Source organism: Periophthalmus magnuspinnatus, chromosome 5, assembly GCF_009829125.3.
Source record: "Periophthalmus magnuspinnatus isolate fPerMag1 chromosome 5, fPerMag1.2.pri, whole genome shotgun sequence".
In the NCBI taxonomy this organism is placed as follows: Eukaryota; Metazoa; Chordata; class Actinopteri; order Gobiiformes; family Gobiidae; genus Periophthalmus; species Periophthalmus magnuspinnatus.
This window is the reverse complement of record NC_047130.1, coordinates 16,148,740-16,170,122: the sequence shown is the minus strand read 5'-3', so window position 1 is coordinate 16,170,122 and position 21,383 is coordinate 16,148,740. Positions and strand designations below refer to the sequence as shown.

General features: G+C 42.5%; 2 protein-coding genes across 2 annotated transcripts in view; one reads left to right on the top strand and one right to left on the bottom strand.

Moving 5' to 3' along the window:
* The window catches only part of myl6 (myosin, light chain 6, alkali, smooth muscle and non-muscle), a 207,088-nt gene that overhangs the window by 39,424 nt on the left and 146,281 nt on the right, over nucleotides 1-21,383 (bottom strand). The window lies entirely within an intron of this gene.
* Nucleotides 2,984-4,050, top strand: LOC117371346 (neurogenic differentiation factor 4-like). The gene has a single exon (XM_033967009.2). It carries the CDS (start codon nucleotides 2,984-2,986, stop codon nucleotides 3,890-3,892), a length of 909 nt encoding a protein of 302 aa, XP_033822900.1. The 3' UTR covers nucleotides 3,893-4,050.

The window sequence follows — 21,383 nt, the reverse complement described above, 5'->3', positions numbered from 1 at the left end:
CCCCTCCCCCCTCTGCACCCCCCACACGCGGGGCACCACGAGCCACGGGCCGGCCACGCGCGCGCCCCCTGCACTGTCCCGCGCGGGCCTCGTGTGTGTCAGTGTGGAGGGGGAGGAGCTTAAAGCGCAGGGGGTTAAAAGCCCTGAGACCAACCGAGCCAAGCGCACTGACGCATAGAGGGACATCCAGACGGACCGCGCGCTGCATGGACGGAGAGGGAAGACTCCTGTGTCCACTGTGTCCACACTGAAGACTCCTGTGTCCACTGTGTCCACTCTGAAGACTCCTGTGTCCACTGTGTCCACTCTGAAGACTCCTGTGTCCACTGTGTCCACTCTGAAGATTTCAACTCAAACCCACGGATTCTAAAAGGTGTGCGTCATTTTTACGCATTTTTTTTAATTCCCAGAAACTCTAGTCTAACAATAAGATTAATTTTAGAGAGAAAAACATTCTAACAATTCAACATCAGCTAGACTTTACGCATTTAAATGTACAAGCCCGCTCAGCTGCGCATTTTACGCAAAACTGAACTGTAGGAGACACCTGCGCGTGCGCTATTTTATTAAAATTGTGGTATCGACTTTTACGCACAGGCCGAGGTGGAACGAAACGAAAAACAAGTAGTAAAGTACTGTATTTAAGTACAATTTTACGTATCTGTACTTAAGTTAAGTACATTTAGAGTGGATACTTTTTACTTTTACTTCAGTACATTGAGAGCAGTATCTGTATCTTTCTACTCCACTACATTTTTGAACAGAAATGAAAAGTAAAAGTATTTCTTATTTTTGTGTGAGACCTGCTGAAAAGGCTGAGGGTTTATTTTTAACACGTTCATAATTTGAACAAAACAAAAATACACAAATAAAAACAGAAAAACGATTGATTCAGTTGTTTCTGTTGAACTAAATTGAGCTCAAATCTTTATCAAAATCACCTCATTTGAAGTCTCAAAATCTGTGTGAAATACTTTTTACTCTTTAAGTACATTTTTAACAGGTACTTTAAAACTTTTGCTTCAGTATTTTTATTTTTATTTTTTCATTTGATACTTTTACTTCTTCCACCACCGACTCCTTTTGATTCCAGGGCCTGAACCCAACAGCCTGAGTTGTTCCATTTTACAACTTTATCTTTGTTTTAGCTTCATAAAACACAAAAACATGTCTGTCAATCAAACTTTTCTCATCCATCTAAACAGCCCGCACTTCACGTATAAATCTGATTTTAGCTTCTCATTATATGCCGCCATTTTGAGGACGGCAGACCATTGGAAAGATATCATATTATGAATTGTTAACTACCATGACAACGGCTTTAAACCCCCCGGACAGCTGCTTTTACGGAGCGTTTCTTGTGCGTAATGGCGTCTTTACAGGCCACCACCAACGAACGCTTTTTTCCTTCTCTAGGTTTTTTTTTTTTTTTTTTTTTTTGTGTGTGTGTGTTTTTTCTTTCATTTAATCCACGTAGTATCCGCCCGCCGCGCGCTGATCTGGGGAGGCGATCTTTGGTTTAATCCCGAAGCCGCCGGTTCATCCACAAATCCCGCGTTGTCCCAGATAGAGGCCGACAGCGCGCGGGCTCACACTGGGACGGGATTAACGTAAAGGCGACACAGAATAAAACAACACAAATCATCCATTACAACTCTATCCACGCACATCTCTGGTTAGTTTTGGTTCCAGAGTTTGGTTTTAGTTTCATTTTCAGGAGCGCGAGGCTTGAGGCGCACCTGTCGCTGTCCAGTGCTGAAAAGGCGCTTGTTTGGATAATTGGATTAGTTCAATGACCTACTGAACAAGTTTGGGCTCTTTTCCAACGCAGTTATCAATCACTGCCAATCAATGAAAGTTAGAGTCACAAACAAAGACTTATTACAAAAAATATACAGATTTTTACTGCGTTACTGAGCGCGTCTGTGGAGGTTCTGTTTCAGCGAGGTTATAAACCTGAAATTAAGGTTGAAATCTCATCTGAAACAAAGCATTCCCGTCTCATTTTAGTTTATTCTAACTGCAAAAATTGTTTGAAGAAAGTGCATAAGTCCTCCTTGAGTGCAGGGGGCAGTGCAGACCAGCATGGTGGCATATACTGTTTACTTTACCATGCAACAAGAAAGTCCCTGGTTTGATTCCTGAACTGACAGATTTTTGAATTTGTTTTTATATTTCTGTTTTATGTTTGGTTCTGCTAACCCCGGTCTGCTAACCCTCGACATTTTGCCCAAAACAGCCACATTATTGGATGAGAACCATTTGGAAGCAACTGCCTAAACAACAGTTAGCCAATAGATTAATTTGGCTTTCACACTTGAAACATACAGACGTGTGGACCGGGTCTGTGGCTAATATCTCTGTAATTACCGGACTCATCCACATGAAACCACATCTTCTCTGTCAGTACTAAGTATCGAGAATCAGATACTAATCGATACTAAAACTACTATCAAAACTAGATCATTTGTACAGGTATCGATGCTAAAAACTTTGAGCTTTCCACAAGAGTATTAGAATGATTTAGAGTGGGACTAGTGTAAGGCGATATCGTAACATAAACAAAGCACTATTGTTTCTATTGTTATCTCTGTGGAATCGGTATCGGGTTTCGAGTATCAAATATCCAGTGTCGAGTATCAAGCCTATTCTTTAGTATCGAAATCACATTTGGAATTTTAGTATCATGACTAGCATAGACCATATCGTAACAACTAACAATACAAACAAAAGTGCTTTGTTTAACTGTGGAATCGGTATCGAGTATCGAATACCAAGTATCAAGCCTTTTCTTTAGTATTGAAATCACTTTTGGAATTTTAGTTATCACCATGGAATCGGTATTGAATATTGAGTATGGAATATCGAGTATTGAGGCTATTCTTTAGTATCGAAATCACAGTTGAAATTTTAGTATCATCACACTAGTCTGTATAAATAAACACAACAGAGTGCGTTAATGTAAATGTTGTATTTTCAGACGATGATGATCACGGCGTTCACTCGCCCGGGATCGGAGGAAGAGGAGGTGACCAGCCCCACCCAGTGGATGGACCAAGCCGACGCAACCAGCTCCCCTGAAAACGACCCAAGCTCCGCCCAAAACTTCGCCGACCCTCCCCTGTCCGAGCACGCACACGGAGCCTGCAGTGACGAGGACGATGCCGAAGACGAAGGTAACGACGAAGGCTGCAAACGACGCGGGCCCAAGAAAAAACGTGTCACCAAAGCAAGACAGGAGCGATTCCGAGCTCGCCGGATCAAAGCCAACGCCAGGGAGCGATCACGGATGCACGGTTTGAACGACGCGCTGGAAAACTTGCGTAGCATCATGCCGTGTCACTCCAAAACGCAAAAACTCTCCAAGATCGAGACGCTACGGTTGGCTCGCAATTACATCTGCGCCCTGTCGGAGGCGCTAGAGGGCGGCGTTTCCATGCAGAGTCGAGCGTTCATGGACACGCTTTGCAAAGGGCTGTCGCAACCTACGTCAAACTTGGTATCGGGATGTCTTCAGCTCGGACCAAAACCGGACGAAAGGCAGATCGCGTCAATGGGTTACGCGTCCAACGGGTTACCAAGTCCACCGTACGGGACATTTGACTCTGCTCACCTGCTCCACCTGAGGTCAATTAAAGCAAACCTGTACGACGGGCATTCAACAGGTGTGGGCACGCCCCCTTACGACGCTCCGCCCACTCCTCCTCTTAGCATTAGCAGTAACATGGTACCGAAGCAAGACACCTCTCCTACGTACATGAACCCGCATCACTATTCTCCGTCCGAGCAAAACCCGGGCTTGTACCAGACTTCGTACGACGGGCAAATGGAGGGGCAGTACGAGGCGTATCATGTGGTGCCCCGACAGGTGAGCGCCATCTACAGGGACTGAGAGGTGACTGCACAAAGAACACAAACTGACACTTTTGAAGGAAGAGGAAAGGACTGAAGTTTTACTGAAGCTGGCAAAAAGAACGGCTCTGTGATGGGTTTGGTCAATAGTTTGAAATCAAGATGGAGGATGGGTGAGCAGCGGCTGACGTAATGCTAACCGAGAAAGAGCGATACAAAACAAAAACAAAAAAAATGTATTTAAAGAGTGCATTTTCAGGAGCCTGTGATCAATCCGAGCGTTCATGGTTCTGTTTAAGAATGTGATTTTCAACAAAAAGGTGAAAAACTGTTGGCTAATGCTAATGCTAGCTAGCTTGTGACTGTAATGTTATGTGAGATGGACTTGTTTAACAGCACAGATCAGCTCACCTGTTGTAGTTCAACTTTGCAGCTGATGTCATTAACATTCCCTGGGGGTGTGATGCTAACTGAGGCACTGCTCTGTCTGAAGCTCAGTTACTCCAGTTTGAGTTTAATCTGAGTTTTGTTTTAACACAATCTGTTCATAAAGAGCAGACCTAGCTGAACTACAACAAGTGACCTGATTTGTGTTGTTAAAAAAAAAGTCCCTCTCAAATAACATTATAGTCACAAGCTAGCTAGCATTAGCATTAGCCAAACGTTTTTCAGTGAGTCACTCTCACCTTTTTGAGTAAAATCAAACTCTTAAACAGGACCATGAACGCTCGGATTGATCACAGGCTCCTGAAGATGTTGTATTTTTTCTCGAGTTTTCAGGTGTGCATTGTGTCACCATGGTAACTGCTGAACATTCCTCCATAGACATACACGCAGAACACCCCCAGCGTGACAACACTGAAAAGTATCAATAGGCCCCCGTCCTCCATCTGAAATCATGAAATCATCATCAACTTCTACAAGGCTGAGAACACAACCTATTGAGCAAATGTTTCTTACAGACACCGAACGTTTATAAGTTTAAACCAAATAGTGAAGAAGAAAGGAACATGGGAAAAAAGAAATATGGTTTTGTCAGATTTTTCAGCTGCTTTGATTCAGTTTTTATTATATTTAAACAACCATTTAAAGGTGCTGTATCTGATTTTTACCCTTTTAAAAAAACGTGAAAAACAGAAATAGTCCATTTTACACAATTCACAGTGGTCCAAACCATAGACTTTATATATAAATAGGAACTTCTTTATACAGATACTAACATCCCAATTATTCACAGAGATGAGTTTATAAGCTCTTTTCACAACTCTCAGCGACTAGAGCGCTGTTTACAGTCACGGTAATGCTAACAACAACTAGCATGCTAACTGCACTTCCTGATTCTTGTATTAATTAGATGCAGACAGCGCACAGCAGACTTATTTTGACCTCAAGAGCTGTTTATACCACTTTGCTCAAAAACATGGGGAAAAAATCAGGTACAAGGCCTTCAACGCAACATCATGTTAACAGTTTGATATTTTTATTAATTTAAAACAAAGTTATTTTTAAAAACGTGACCACTTTGAGACTTGTCGGCAGCACTTGTAGCGTCTTATGTTTGAACTGTGATTTACCTGTTTAACTTATTCTCTTATTTAATTCAGAAAATATTTTTGTTGACATGGGCAGGTTTTGTCTTCCGTATGTTTGTGTTTAGAGTTTGTGAGTTCGTTTCATTGTTCTGTTTTGTTGTGTTCATTTACAGCTTTGCACTTAAAGTCAGAAGTAGGAACTGTAGCGATATGTAGCTCAAATGTCATTCTCAGGTATTAGAATTTAAATTTTGTTGAATATTTAAAGTATTTTTTTGTTTGTAAACTGATAAAGTCTGATCCCTAACCCTTGCGTTGCTTTTGTTGTATTTTTTGCGTTCGCTAATCCCCTGCAGACATATTAAATTCAACAGTGAGTGAAGAAGATAAAGACGTTCTAATCCATGTCCTCACATGAACTTTGGCGAAAGCTTAAACGTCTTATATCACACAAAACTGACTCATGTAGCTTTAATTCATGTTATAATGCTGTTCCCTCCTAAAAACAGACCTGGAGTTGTGTTTTGTTTCATTCACACATGTTTGAGTAACACTTTATTATTAGTCTGTCACATCTCCAAAGCTCAAAATGCTCTGTTCCACCTTGTGATGTCATGAAGTGGTAGTTTTCAACTTATCAGCTCCTTTTACCTTTAGTCCAGTAGAGATTGGAAATTCCAGGACTGAAATCATCCAAATGATTCTAGTGAAAGTGTGTGGAGTTTAAAAACACAGTGGAGCACTTCCTGTATTACCACGTGATGACATCACAAGGTGGAACAGAGTGTTTTCTGTTCAAACCAGGACTAAACCAGGTCTAAACCAGAATTAAACCAGGTCTAAACCAAGTCCAAACCAGGACTAAATCAAAACTAAACTAGGACTAAACCAGGTCTAAACCAGGACTAAACCAGGACTGAACCAGGACTGAACCAGGACTAAACCAAGTCCAAACCAGAACTAAATCAAATCTAAACTAGGACTAAACCAGGTCTAAACCAGGACTAAACCAGGACTAAACTAGGACTAAACCAGGTCCAAACCAGAACTAACCCAGGTCTAAACCAGGACTAAACCAGGACTAAAGCAGGACTATTTCATGTGGATCGTCCCAGTAATCTGTATCTGGCTCACATCTGTATGTGGCTGTTCCACAGTGAACTCCACCTGTGACACCACCTCTGTGAGTCCAGACTCTGCTCCACCTGTGAGTCCAGTTCTGTTTAAAACACATGAAGAATGTTACGTCACGTGAACTCAACCTATTTAAGCTCTTCAGATTTATATGACATCTTAGACAAACGCATGCCTCCCTCTACACCTCCTCATGTCCACATAGATATGATTTAAAACATGACTTTACATTGTTCACAATCTTAGCTTCTATGTCGCTCTCAAACATCTCCGCACGACCTCTGACCCCTCCGACCCCTCTGACCCCTCCGCCCGGGTGCGCAGTTCATTTCTGTTTTATTGCTCATTTAGAGGGAAGCCATTGTCTGTAGTGGTCAGCACCGGGCCACCCACCGAGAGGTCAGGGTCAAAGGTCAAAAGGTCACGCCCAGTCGGACATTTTTGGAGGGAATGGTCCAAAAGTAGAACTAAAACAGTGACTGAAGATGCCACGAGGCTTTGAGCAGGTGAACACTGACATTTCACAACACACAGAGGGGGAATGTGACAAATACAAAGTACTCAAGTATAATCTTCAGGTATCTGTACTTTACTTTAGTACATTTACAGTGGATACTTTTTACTTTTACTTCACTACATTTGAGAGCAGTATCTGTACTTTCTACTCCACTACATTTTGAACAGGACAAAAATATATATATAAAAAAAAGAAAAAAAAGAAAAGATGAATTCAGTTGTTTCTGTTGAACAAACCTCAGCTCAAATCTTTATCAAAATCACCACATTTGAAGCTTCATAAGACTCAAAATCTGCACGAAATACTTTGATTTTTGACTCTTTAAGTACATGTTTAATCAGGTACTTTAATAATTTTACTCAAGTAGATACTTTTACTTGAGTGTGTGTTTGCTCTGGTATCAAACAGAATGGAGTACTGTTTCCATGGTGCTAAAAACATTCCTGTATGACCACATGATGACATCACAAGGTGGAACAGAGTGTTTCAGTTCGACAAAAATCTGTGTGTGGTGTTGGGCCTTTAAGTTTCGTCTAAATAAACTGTCCTTAATCTGTCTCCATGAAGCTGCAGCAGAAAGATCACGTCCCGTTGTTGTCATGGGGATTATTTAAAGCCTGTGTAGAACAAATACTGTATTAAACATGTTTGAGTAACACTTTATTATTAGTCTGTGTACATCTCCAAAGCTCAAAATGCTCTGTTCCACCTTGTGATGTCGTGATGTGGTAGTTTTCAAGTTAACAGCTCCTTTTACCTTTAGTTCAGTAGAGATTGGAAATTCTTTTTGATTTTATTTGTCCAAATCTGAGTCTATAAATCCACCAAGCAACGTAAAAACATCAGCTTTTTGAAATTTAAAGCCCCACCACAAACTTTCTATTCCCCAAAATAGATTATAATAAAGGCACTGCACTGAAAAATATAGGAAACGTGTGTCCTCACTGTGAACGGGCTCGCTTCTCCACAAACCTGACTCTTATATGGCCTCATCCTGCTTGTTTCCATGGAAATGCTGTTCTTTTGGAAATAATATTCCACAGCGAGACATTAAACGTATCTATCTTCATGGAGAATGTTCCAAAGTGTAGTTTTAACTTTTTGTTTTCACTGGAATTGTTTAGGTTTCATGTTAACTCCACAAAAGTTACGCAGTGTTGCTTTAAAGTGCACATGACTTTATGCTTTATGTTTTACCTAGTTTTACTTCGCTTGATGTAGTGTTAAAAAGAATGAGGAGAAAAGAGAGAGGAGGGAGGAAGAGGAGAGGAAAGAGGAGGAATAGAGGGAAGATGAGAGAGGGAGGAAAGAAACACAGTAAAGGAACAGAGGGAGAGAAAAGAGAGAGAGAGAAGAGGGGAAGAGAGGAAAGAGAAAGGAGAGAGAACAGTGTTCAGTGTCCAGTAGGTTCATAGTGGTCCATGGTCCTGGTTTAGTCCTGGTTTAGTCCTGGTTTAGTCCTGGTTTAGCCCTGGTTTAGTCCTGGTTTGGTTCTGGTTTAGACCTGGTTTAGACCTGGTTTAGTCCTGGTTTAGTCCTGGTTTAGTCCTGGTTTAGTCCTGGTTTGGTCCTGGTTTAGACCTGGTTTAGACCTGGTTTAGTCCTGGTTTAGTCCTGGTTTAGACCTGGTTTAGTCCTGGTTTAGTCCTGGTTTAGACCTGGTTTAGTCCTGGTTTAGTCCTGGTTTAGTCCTGGTTTAGTCCTGGTTTAGACCTCGTTCAGTCCTGGTTTAGTCCTGGTTTAGACCTGGTTTAGTCCTGGTTTAGTCCTGGTTTAGATCTGGTTTAGTCCTGGTTTAGACCTGGTTCAGTCCTGGTTTAGTCCTGGTTTAGATCTGGTTTAGTCCTTCACATTTGAGATTTACATTTGAAAAAGCCTCTTCAGATTCAAACCAAACAAAAGGCTCCGGCAGCACTGACCCCATTTGACCTTTGACACCTGGACACAGATCTGAACAAGTACAACCACATCCAAACTCTGCCTCAGTGACATGACCCGGAAGTGAACAGGACTCATGCTTCTGGGTGAGAGACAGATCTGAAGGGACAGAAGCATCTAAACCAGGGGCATAAACTTAAAGCTCCACTGCATAACTTTTCTGGACGCCACATAGTGCTGACATAAGCTGCACTGCACGTCTCCATGGAGATGTTTCTGCTCTGCTTGAAAAGTTCCACAGCTGATCTTCATGATATAAAGACACCGTTATGAAATTTAAAAATACATTTGTTTGCGGTTTTTTTTCATGATGTTGGATTGTTTTGGAAAGATATGAATAAGATAGAAAGATAGAAATGAATAAACAAACAAACAAACAAACAAACAAACAAATAAATAAATAAATAAATAAATAAATAAAATGAAAGAAAAAAAAATCTTAAATCTGGTCTTCTCATTGTTTCTCTCTTTAATTCTATTTTTATTCCTGAGTATTTCTGCGTCCATAATAGCGTCTGAGTATTACGGATCGGATCAGATCAGTGACAGAGTGGAGCTTTAGCGGTAATCTTGCAGCAGAGACTCGACCTTTGACCTCTGACCTCTCAAAGGAACTGTGAGACCAGGGCTTAAATATCTCTCTCTGTCTGTGTCACTTTTATCATCCTGTGTGTTCATACGATGATACGTGCTCATGTTTTACCTCTCATGAGATCACTGTTCTGCTTCTTCTTTAGAGGCGTCATTTTGACTGTTCTACAGATCTAATATTTTGTTTTTAATTGTTATTTACCACGGCAGAGTAATCATACTTAAACGGCCCATGTTACTTTATTCTCTGATCTCTGCTCTAATGTTTCCTCATCACAGACAGATCTGGAGTGTTTTGTTTCATTCGCACATGTTTAACACACAAACCTGCAGATTTAGGCTGAGTTCTTCTCTCAAAAAGAAAACACTCTGTTCCACCTTGTGATGTCATCAAGTGGTAATACAGGAAGTTCCCTACTGTGTTTTTACGCTTCACTAGAATCATTTGGATAATTTTAGTGCTGGAGTTGCCAATCTCTACTGAACTAAAGGTAAAAAGAGCTGTTAACATGAAAACTCACACTTCATGACATCACAAGGTTGGACAGAGCATTTTGAGCTTTGGAGATGTGACAGACTAATAATAAAGTGTTACTCAAACATGTGTGAATGAAACAAAACACAACTCCAGGTCTGTTTTTGAGGAGGGAACAGCATTAGAACATGGATTAAAGCTGCAAAAATCAGTTTTGTGTAATATAAGACCTTTAAATAAGATTAAGTAACAGTTACAATTACTTCATAATAGTATTTCTAAAGTAGACGTAAAAAGTATTTTATAAAACTGCCTCAAGAGTAAAATAAAACAAAACATGAAATCATCTGATATTTTCAAAAAGACACAAAAATGAGCCAGACTAAATCATATCTGAAGGAGCCAGAAACACAAGTCACTATGACTCAACTTTTACTCGAGTAAGAGTACTGTTACACTGTGCAGTAGATTACTCAGATAGGAGTAAAAGTACTTTGTCTGAATACTAGTGGTTAAAGTAGATTAAAGGTGCTGTAATAATAGATCATGTGAAGAGCCTTGGTCCCCATTGAGGAAATACACAATTCTTTGCTGCCCCCTAGTGGACAGAGGATGAATCCAGCATAGTGTGTTATTCGCCACAAGGGGGCAGCATTGCATGTTTTCACAGGCTGATTGGTCTGAATGTAACCTAAATATAAAAACTATACAACCTACAAGGTCTACAAGGACGACTGTAGAAGTGTACAGTGTTTTTACCACATCTGAATCAAAGCTTTTTTTTTGTTATAACATGACAAGAAATGTAAACTGATATGTAATTAAAAAACAAAACATATTAAAATATAGATGAATATAAACTTTAGTGGATTATTTTACCACAAAACTATCCTACATAAAGTTCAGGCCGAAATAAACAAATCTGTTTCTTTCTCAATAGATCAATCGATATTTTAAAAGTCGACGCTAACTCCACGACAATGATCAAATGTCAGGTTTTATTTAAATCGATTTTGTGGTGAGAAGGTTCACGTTTGAAATGTCACAGCAGACAGAGAGCAGACACAGAGCAGACAGAGAGCAGACACAGAGCAGACAAGACAGACAGAGAGCAGACGGAGCAGACAGAGAGCAGACACAGAGCAGACAAGACAGACACAGAGCAGACGGAGCAGACAGAGAGCAGACAGAGAGAAGACACAGCACAGAGAAAGCAGACAGAGAGCAGACGGAGAAGAGACAGAGAGAGATCAGACAGACAGCAGACAGAGCAGAAAGAGCAGACAGAGAGCAGACAGAGAGCAGACAGAGAGCAGCGATAGAGCAGACAGAGAGCAGACAGAGCAGACAGAGAACAGACAGAGCAGACAGAGAACAGACAGAGAGCAAACAGAGAAGAGACAGAGAGAGATCAGACAGACAGCAGACAGAGAGCAGACAGACAGCAGACAGAGCAGAAAGAGCAGACAGAGCAGATGGAGACCAGAGAGAGAGAGCAGACAGAGAGCAGACAGACAGCAGACAGACAGCAGACAGAGCAGACAGAGCAGACAGGTGAGGTGTCTTGCCTAATGACACAATGCTACATCCCTGTTTGTTTTTTATATAAACTGCTCTAAGGACAAACATATTTACACAAACAGCAGTGATCAGACTCAGAGCTGTCGCTGTTATTTACCCACAAATCACTGCTCTGAAATGCATTATGGGACACACTGTGAACCTTCTATATATCTCTCTTTTCTCTCGCTGTCTTCTTTCTCCCTCTCTGTCTTCCCCCTCTCTTCTCCCCTCTCCTCTCTCTCTCTGATGTTACACAGTGTGAAACCTCTCTCCCCCTGTTCTCTCTTCTCTTCTCTTCCTCTCTCTCTCTCTGATGTTGAACACTGTGAACTCTCTCTCTCTCCCCTCTTGTCTTTCTCTCCACCCCCCTCTCTCTCTCTCTGTTACACAGTGTGAAACCTCTCTCTGCCCCTGTTCTCTCTTCTCTCCTCTTTCTCTCTCTCTCTCTCTCTCTCTCTCTCTCTCTGATGTTACACAGTGTGTACTCTCTCTCTCCCCTTTCTTCTCTCCCCCTCTTCCCTCCTCTCCTCTCTCTCTTTGATGTTACACAATGTGAACCCCCCCTTCTCTCCTCTTCCTCTCTCTCTGATGTTACACAGTGTGAACTCTCTCGCTCCCCTCTCTTCTCTCCCCCTCTTCCCTCCTCTCCTCTCTTCTCTCCTCTCTCTCTCTGATGTTACACAGTGTGAACTCTGTCTCTCCCCCTGTTCTCTCTTCTCTCTCTCTCCCTCTCTCTCTCTCTCTCTCTCCCTCTCTCTCTCCTGATGATGATGATGTTACTCAGAGTGAATGAGACATGTGTTGGATGAGAGATTGTTTCTTTATAAATATTTATCTTATTTAAACAGAGGACGTCTCTCGCTCTTGGGTTTCACTGTATTTTTGCGTTGAGTATTTTGTTCTCAGATTGCTTCATACTCACCGTTTTGTGTCTTCATCGTTGTTTTACTGATGACTCCGCTGTGATGTTCTGACAGATGTTTTGACAGCTGCCGAGTCGGGTCTAGTCCGGTGGCGTCTCTGTCTGAGTGACAAGTCTGACCATGAAACAGACCAGGATCAAAATGTGACGTTTGGGACCTGAGGATTCTGAAGAAGTGTCACTGCTCAAACTCCCACACAGGGATTTAATATGAGCTTGCCTCTACATAGATGTGGTTAGACCTGATTTAGATGACTTTTACATCTGGTTTAGTCCTGGTTTAGTCCCGGTTTAGTCCCAGTTTAGTCCCGGTTTAGTCCCGGTTTAGTCCTGGTTTAGTCCCGGTTTAGTCCTGGTTTAGTCCCGGTTTAGTCCTGGTGAGAGAGAGAAGAGACGGAGGGAGAGGGTTGGGTGGAGGGAAGAGGGAGGGAGGAGAGATAGAGACAATGAAAGGGGAGTGGAGCCCACACCAGAATTTAGGAAGACAAAGAAGAAATATGATGGGAAGAGAAAAGAGGGGAGGAGAGAGTGAGAGAGGAGAGAGGGAGAAAGAGATAGAGTGTGAAAGGGAGGAGGACAGAAAGGCTAGCGAGGAGAAAGAGGGAAGGGAGGAGAGAGAAAGACACATGAGGGAGGAGAAAGAAGAGAGACGACACCAGAAAATAAGATGACATAGAAGTAATATGAGGGGAAAAGAAGAGAGAGAGGAGAGAGAGGAGAGAGAGTTAGAGAGGAGAGAGAGAGGAGGGGGGAGAGGGGGAGGGAAAGACAGAGAGAGGAGGGAGGAGAGGAGGGAGGAAAAGACAGAGAGCGGAGTTAGAGAGGAGAGAGAGAGAGTTAGAGATGAGAGAGGAGGAGGAGGAGAGAGTTAGAGAGGGGGGGAGAGAGAGTTAGAGAGGAGAGAGAGGAGAGAGTTAGAGAGGAGAAAGAGTTAGAGGGAAGAGAGAGAAGCGAGAGTTAGAGGGGAGAGAAGAGAGAGAGTTAGAGAGGAGAGAGAGGAAAGGAGAGAGAGTTAGAGAGGAGAGAGTAGGAGAGGAGAGAGAGGAGAGAGAGTTAGAGAGGAGAGAGAGAGGAGGGGGGAGAGGGGGAGGGAAAGACAGAGAGAGGAGGGAGGAGAGGAGGGAGGAAAAGACAGAGAGCGGAGTTAGAGAGGAGAGAGAGAGTTAGAGATGAGAGAGGAGGAGGAGGAGAGAGTTAGAGAGGGGGGGAGAGAGTGAGAGAGGAGAGTTAGAGAGGAGAGAGTTAGAGAGGAGAAAGAGATAGAGGGAAGAGAGAGAAGAGAGAGTTAGAGGGGAGAGAAGAGAGAGAGTTAGAGAGGAGAGAGAGGAGAGGAGAGGAGAGAGAGTTAGAGAGGAGAGAGTAGGTGAGAGTTAGAGGGGAGAGAGTGGAGAGACAGTTGGAGAGGAAGAGGAGGAGAGAGTTAGAGAGGAGAGAGAGGAGACAGTTAGAGAGGAGAGGAGGTAGAGGAGAGAGAGGAGAGAGGAAGAGGAGGAGGAGAGAGTTAGAGAGGAGAGGAGAGAGAGTTAGAGATGAAGAGGAGGAGGAGAGAGTTAGAGAGGAAGAGGAGGGGAAGGAAAGAGTTAGAAAGGAGAGAGTGATGAAAAGCCACAGAGGGAGAGGACAATGAAAGGAAACAAAGAGAGAGAGAGATAAAAATGAGTGAGAGTGAGAGGAGATGCCAGTTTTGTATAAATCTGGTTGATAAACGACAGAAGCAGAAAACACTCAAACAGAGTCACGTCCAAAGATTCAACAGAAAAAGAAGTGATTTAAAGACTTCAGCTCCAAACACAGCACAGATAAGATGAGAGGAGCTGTTTGTAAAGTATTTCAAAATGAGTTATTGGAACCAGATTTTATTTTGTATAAAGAGAAAAACATGTGGACATCAGGCAATTTACTACTGAAGCCACATCTGCCCTGAGACAGACTGAGGCAGCTAATCTGTGCCATCAGCCCCTCCCAAACACGTCACTTTAACATGAGCTCACATTTTATACATAATATACATTATATTCCACCTTCAAAGAACCACTCACTCATCACACATTCACACAGTGAACACAGATACTGGGGAGAGGGGGGTTAAGTGTCTTGCTCAAGGACACAACAACAAAACTTTTTCCAAGTGGGAATCGATCCTCTGAACCTTCAGGTTGGAGGGTCACTGCTCCGACCACTGAGCCACAGTCGCCTCAGAAGGTAAAGTAGAGTTAAAACCATAGACTGTGTATATAAATGCACATAGCCAACCTGTTAGCTGCTGCGTTCCAAACAGAAAGTGATCATGTGTGCACTTCCTGCTCCATCGACTCTGGCTCCAATTCACTTCCTGTGTAAAAACTCATTATTTTAGTCTTAAATGTTCGTATTAACCCTCTCTACATAATCCTGGGGTTTTATTTCACTATTGTGTCTTTAAATCAACATATGAACATTAATAACAGACAAATCGCCTTCTTTCTCAGAGTTCGCTCCTGCCAGTGTTAGCAACAGGTTTGATTGACAGTGTTGCTAAGCGCCCGCTCCCTGATAAACTCACGTCTTTACTCTCTGTGGTTAAAGCTGAACATTCTGATGGAGGTAGATCAGTTAAAAGGAAACACATTTCCATGGAAAGTCTCTCCTCAAGGACAAATAAGGTCAGGTCTGTGGAGATGCAAGCCCACTCATGTTTTTCTATGTTTTTTTAATAAAAAAAAAGGGGGGGGGACAGAGGGAGAGAGGGAGGCAAAGATAGAAAGAGAGGAGAGAGGAGAGGTGGAGGAGGAGAGAGGACAGAGGAGAGAGGATGGAGGGAGAAAGAGAGGAAGGAGGAGAGGAGGGAGAGAGAGTGGGAGGGAAAGACAGAAAAAGAGGAGGGAGGAGAGAAGAGAGAGGAGGAGAGAAGAGAGAGGAGGAGAGAGGAGGGAGGAGAGGGGGAGGGAAAGACAGAGAGAGGAGGGAGGAGAGGAGGGAGGAAAAGACAGAGAGGGAGGAGAGGAGGGAGGGAAAGATAGAGAGAGAGGAGGGAGGAGAGGAGAGAAAGAGGGGGGAGACAGAGAGAGGGGAGAGAGAGGGAGAAAGAGAAGAGGGAGGAGAGAGGAGTGACAGAGGGAGAAAGAGAGGAGGGAGGAAAGAAGAGAGAGGTGGAGAGGAGAGAGGAGGATAGAAGGGAGAGGGAGGAGAGTAGGGAGAGACAGAGAGGAAGCTTCCTTCCTCTCTGTCTCTCCCTAGAGAGAGAGAGGGGGAGAGAGGAAAGAGGAGAGAGGAGAGCAGGGAGAGAGAGAATGAGGGAGGGAATGGCAGAGAGAGTGGAGGGAGGAGAAAGAGACCACACCAGAATTTGACAAATGACAGAACATGAGGGGAAGAGAGGAAAGAAAGAGGAAACAAAGAGGGAAGGAGGGAGGAGAGAGACATAAAACATAAACATAAAAAACATCAGCCTTTTATTTTAGTCTATTTATTATTGTCTAAAATGTCACACAAGGCCTTTCAAATGTGTAGATTCACACTTGCCCTGGTTTGGTCCTGGTTTAATCCTGGGACAGTCCAGATGTAGACTTGGTTTGGTCCTGTCCCAGTTCTGGTTTAGTCCAGATTTAGTCATGTTCAGCCCCATTTAATTGCATCAAACATTAAATCCATTTTCAGCCAATAGCTCCAGCAGTTTGGGAGTATTTTTGTGACATAATTCACCCGAAACTCCACATTTCCACATCGGCGCCCTCTTCTGGACCAAACCAGACCAAACCGGAATCTCCTGAGGCTCTGATCCTGTGTTGTTCTGACATTTGCTCAGCTCATTAAAATCCAGATGATGTCTTTCATTTATCAAAGTCTCAGCAGTTTTGACTCAAGGATCGATATCAGAAACAAAATCAATGTAACTAATTAAAGCCTCATCAAACCAAGGTCTGCAAACAATACAGCCAAACTATCTGTTAAAGGCCTATTATGGAACTTTTCTGCTGAGAATGTCTCACAGTGTGTCATTAAAGGTCCTACGTTACACAAAACTGCCTCTCAAGAGCTTTAATCTATGCTGTTCCCTCCTCAAAAATAGACCTGGAGTTGTGTTTCATTCACACATGTTTGAGTAACACTTTATTATTAGTCTGTTACATCTCCAAAGCTCAAAATGCTCTGTTCCACCTTGTGATGTCATGAAGTGGTAGTTTTTAAGTTAACAGCTCCTTTTACCTTTAGTTCAGTAGAGATAGGAAATTCCAGGACTGAAATGAGGTAAATGATTCTAGTGAAGGTGTTTGGAGTTTAAAAACACAGTGGAGCACTTCCTGTATTACCACTTGATGACCTCACAAAGTGGAACAGAGTGTTTTCAGTTTGAGAGAGGAACTCAGCCTAAATATGCAGAGTTTGTTTGTTAAACATGAAACAAAACACAACTCCAAGTCTGTTTGTGATGATGAAACATTAAAGCAGAGATGAGTGGGGTTGCCTCTCCGCAGATCTAACCTGTACCTTGGCATGGTAGGGTCACCTGCTTGTGTCCATGGAGATTGTTACCGGTAAGTTAAATTCCATACTGTGGAACATTCCAGGGAAAGCCAACTCTGTATCTCCATGGAAACAAGGATATAAGCAGCTCCTAAAGTCAAAATAAGTTCTCTGTTGCTGTGTACTTTAAAGTGAATCAGGAAGTACACTGTTAGCATGGTAGTTGTTGTTAGCTTTACCGTGATGGCAAAACTCCGCTCTGGTCTGTGAGAGTTATGAAAAGTGCTTATAAACTCATCTATGTGAGTATTGAGGATGTTCTGAATGCATAAAGTGAGTGAGGAGTGACTTTGGACCACTGTTTTAGTTCTAGTTCTGTTTTCTAACGTTTTTAAGGCGGTAAAAACTTCATATTTTCTTGTGTCTTAATCGAGACTGGCACACTGAGGCATAGATGAGTTTGTTTTTTATTTCCGCACAGACCTGTTCCTGCCGTGTTGTTTTATGGCTCCATTTCTCCTCGTCAGTGAAACATCTGTTGCCATGGTGTTTATTCATTAAACTGACACAGGCCACAGTCATGAACGAGACTCAACAAAGGGACTGAGTCATTTTAAAGCTGTCCTCCTTAAAATGAGTCCTGGTTTAGTCCTGTTTAGACCGGGTTTAGTCCTGGTTCAGTCCTGGTTTAGACCTGGTTTAGTCCTGGTTCAGTCCTGGTTTAGTCCTGGTTTAGTCCTGTTCAGTCCTGGTTTAGTCCTGTTTAGACCTGGTTTAGTCCTGGTTTAGTCCTGGTTCAGTCCTGGTTTAGACCTGGTTTAGTCCTGTTTAGACCAGGTTTAGTCCTGGTTTAGTCCTGGTTTAGCTGTGAGGACTACTGTACATCTTGTGCTGCGTTTTAAAAGTGATGGAGAGATCTGTGTCTGTGTGATCGGAATGAGAATTAGTCTGTGTCTGGACCAAAACTAAACCAAGACCAAACCAGGACTGAACCAGGACTAAATCAGGACTAAACCAGAACTAAACCAGGACTGAACCAGGACTAAACCAGGACTAAACCAGGACTAAACCAGGACTAAACCAGGTCTAAACCAGGACTAAACCAGGACTGAATGACAACTGAACCAGGACTAAACCAGGACTAAACCAGGACTGAACCAGGACTAAACCAAGACTAAACCAGGACCAAACCAGGACTGAACCAGGACTAAACCAGGTCTAAACCAGGACTAAACCAGGACTAAACCAGGTCTAAACCAGGACTAAACCAGGACTAAACCAGGACTGAACCAGGACAAAACCAGGTCTAAACCAGGACCAAACCAGGACTGAATGAGAACTGCACCAGGACTAAACCAGGACTATATTGCATAATCAGGAGGTTTAAATAAGTCCACAATTGTCTGCATCTAATTATAAAGCGCTTTATTGTCTGAGAATAAGGAAGTGCAAAGTTAGCATGGTAGTTGTTTGCAAAACTCCCCTCTGGTTTCTGGAAGTTGTGAAAAGTTCTCTATAAACTCTGCTCTCAAAGGCCGTTGACACCACCAGGCCAAGTTACAGGTCAGATCTGTGGATCGGCGAGCCGCTCACAGGAAGAATACATGGTTTTTCACGGTATTTTTGAGCAACAGAAACACAATAACATCTCCGTGGAAACAAGCGGGGCAAACACAGTTACACGGTGAGCGTTCTGGACATGGGTTTTAAAATTGAAATATTACGATTCTCCTGTTCCCCCGAGCTGGAGTCACTCTGAGCTGGAACAAAAGGTCAAAGTTCACACTCACTCTTCTCTGTGACACTCAGGAAACATGGGGTTAGGCTCATCCAACTGGGAATTTATTTTTACTCTAATAAATATGAACTTTTGCACATCACGTTTTGTCTCGCTTCTTCAGTTCTGGTCAGATCACTGCTGCCTAATATCTGTCTGAGGGGAGGAGCTAACTACACTGAAACAGGAAACAACTTGTTGTTGTTGTTGTTGTTTACAGTTTCTATTTGTATTCTAGGTACTGTGCCTGAGTCATATTTAGCATAGTTATTCAAGCCCCTAATGAGTGATTTCACACCAGGTCTCTCTCGGGTATAAATGTTTTTGTCATCCAATTTTTTAATCAAGTGTTGATGTCATCTACAGTTATACAAGTAACACTTTGATTACATTTTTACTAGTTTTAAAACCCCACACCTCCCACTGGTTTTCCCCAAGATCCCCTTTTGATGGGCATATACAAAAAAGAAAGAGAGAGAAAAAATAAAATAAATAAATACAAAATAAGGATAAAAAATAGTAATATACAATGTAATAATAATAATAATAATAATAATAATAATAATAATAAATATACACAATCATGCCTAATATTTTAATATATATATATATATATATATATATATATATATATATATATATATATATATATATATATATATATATATATATAAATAAAAAGTAAAATTATAAAAATAATCCCGTCCTGGTTTGAATTCCCTCTTTAATAGTAGTTGCAAATTTCCTCCAAAAAAGACATCAGCAGAAATTGCATTATACATATTCATTATATACTGTACATAAAAATATATCTGAGCGTACACATACTGTGCATCTTCTGTGAATATACAGAAGGATAAAAGCATCAAAGTAACACAAAAAACAGATATGTAATATATTCAGATCTCAGTTTTGGTCAGTAGGTTGGACCAGTGGGAGATGTTTTGCTCCGTGCATTCAATCAGCAGAAAGCTCTAGTTGAATTATTTCTCATTGGAATAAAAGCTTCTATAAATGTAAAAATGAGCTGAGACGATGAGTCCGTCTCTGCTCTGTTTCAGCTGAAGCCTCACTCAGAGCCGTGGACTGAAGCGAGACAACACGGAAGACACAAAAATCAATGATCATTTGTGATTCAGAGGCGCCACTCTGACCTGAAGGACTGAAACAGGCTCTTAAGCCTCTCCAGAGATCTGTCTGTCTCACTGTGGACACAAACCTACCTCGTGCTTATATATTATAATGTCAAACTGTTGCTAGCGGCGACGTGAAGGGAATTTTAACATTGAGTCAATCTGATGTCGTGAATGATGAATTTAAAATGGCACTGAACATTTAATTAAACTCCGCCCACAACCATATTTCAAACAGAGCTGATAGACTGGGCGGAGCCTGGGAGGAGGGGCGGGGTCTGGAGGACTAAAGGGGAGAGTGAGGGGGAGGAGGGGCATATTTAAAAGTATTGTCTACTGTTCCTAGCCCTGTTTCAAGTACTACATGACATCACATAGGACTGTGTTTTCTACAGCCAGGTGTTTCTGATACAAACACCTGGCTGAAGATCCCGCCCCTCTGTGGGTGGAGTTTCACTGTTTAGTTCCTGATTTAAATCAGTTTAACATAATGAAAGACTTTCACCACAACATTTTTAAAATAAAATAAAATGTTTCAATTATTCAAAGTGTTTGTTTCTGAACATTGGCCTTTTGTTAATGGCACCGAGACTAATGGAGCTGTGAATGCAACCAAGGAGAAGAGACGGAGGAGAGGAGAGAGGGAGGGAGAGGGAGGAAAGGAGAGAGGGAGATGGAGGAGAGGAGAGAGAGGGAGAGAGGGAGGAGAGGAGAGAGGGAGGGAGAGGGAGGAAAGGAGAGAGGGAGATGGAGGAGAGGAGAGAGGGAGGAAAGGAGAGAGGGAGATGGAGGAGAGGAGAGAGAGGGAGATGGAGGAAAGGAGAAAGGGAGGGAGAGGGAGGAGAGGAGAGAGAGGAAGATGGAGGAGAGGAAAGAGAGGAAGATGGAGGAGAGGAGAGAGGGAGGGAGATGGAGGAGAGAGAGGGAGCGAGAAGGAGGTAGAGAAGGTGAGGAAGAGAAAGAGAGAGGGACAGAGAGACAGGAAGAGAGAGGGAAGGAGGGAGGGAGAGAGGGAGAGAGAGAAAGAGAGAGAGGGGGGAGAGAGAAGAAAAAGAGAGGGATAAAGGGGGACGAAAGAGGGAGAGAAGAAGAGGGAGAGAGGGGGAGAGGGAAAGAGAGAGAAGAAGAGAAATAGTGGGAGAGGGAGAGAGGGGGTGAAGAGAAAGAAGGGGTGAGAAAAAAGAGAGAAAGTGAGAGGAAAGACATAGATAGAGAGAGAGAAAGGGAATGAGAGGAAGAGAAAGAGAGGGGTTTAGAGAGAGAGGAAGAGAGAGAGAAAAAGGAGAGGAGGGTAGAGAGAAAGAGGGTGAGATGAAAAGAGAGAGATGAAAAAAGAGAGATAGAGAAAGGGACGGAATAGATAGAGAGAGCAAGAGGGAGAGAGAAGACAGAGAGAAACAGATGGTGTGTTGAGAAAGAGAGAGAGGGTGGAAGAGGGAAGGAAAAGGGAGTGAGAGATAAAAAGAAAGAGAGAAAGAGAGAGAGAGAGACTGATGGAGGAGACTG

What these genes read in the sequence shown, in the direction of transcription:
- LOC117371346 (XM_033967009.2), top strand. Translation starts at nt 2,984, where the DNA reads ATGATGATCACGGCGTTCACTCGCCCGGGATCGGAGGAAGAGGAGGTG.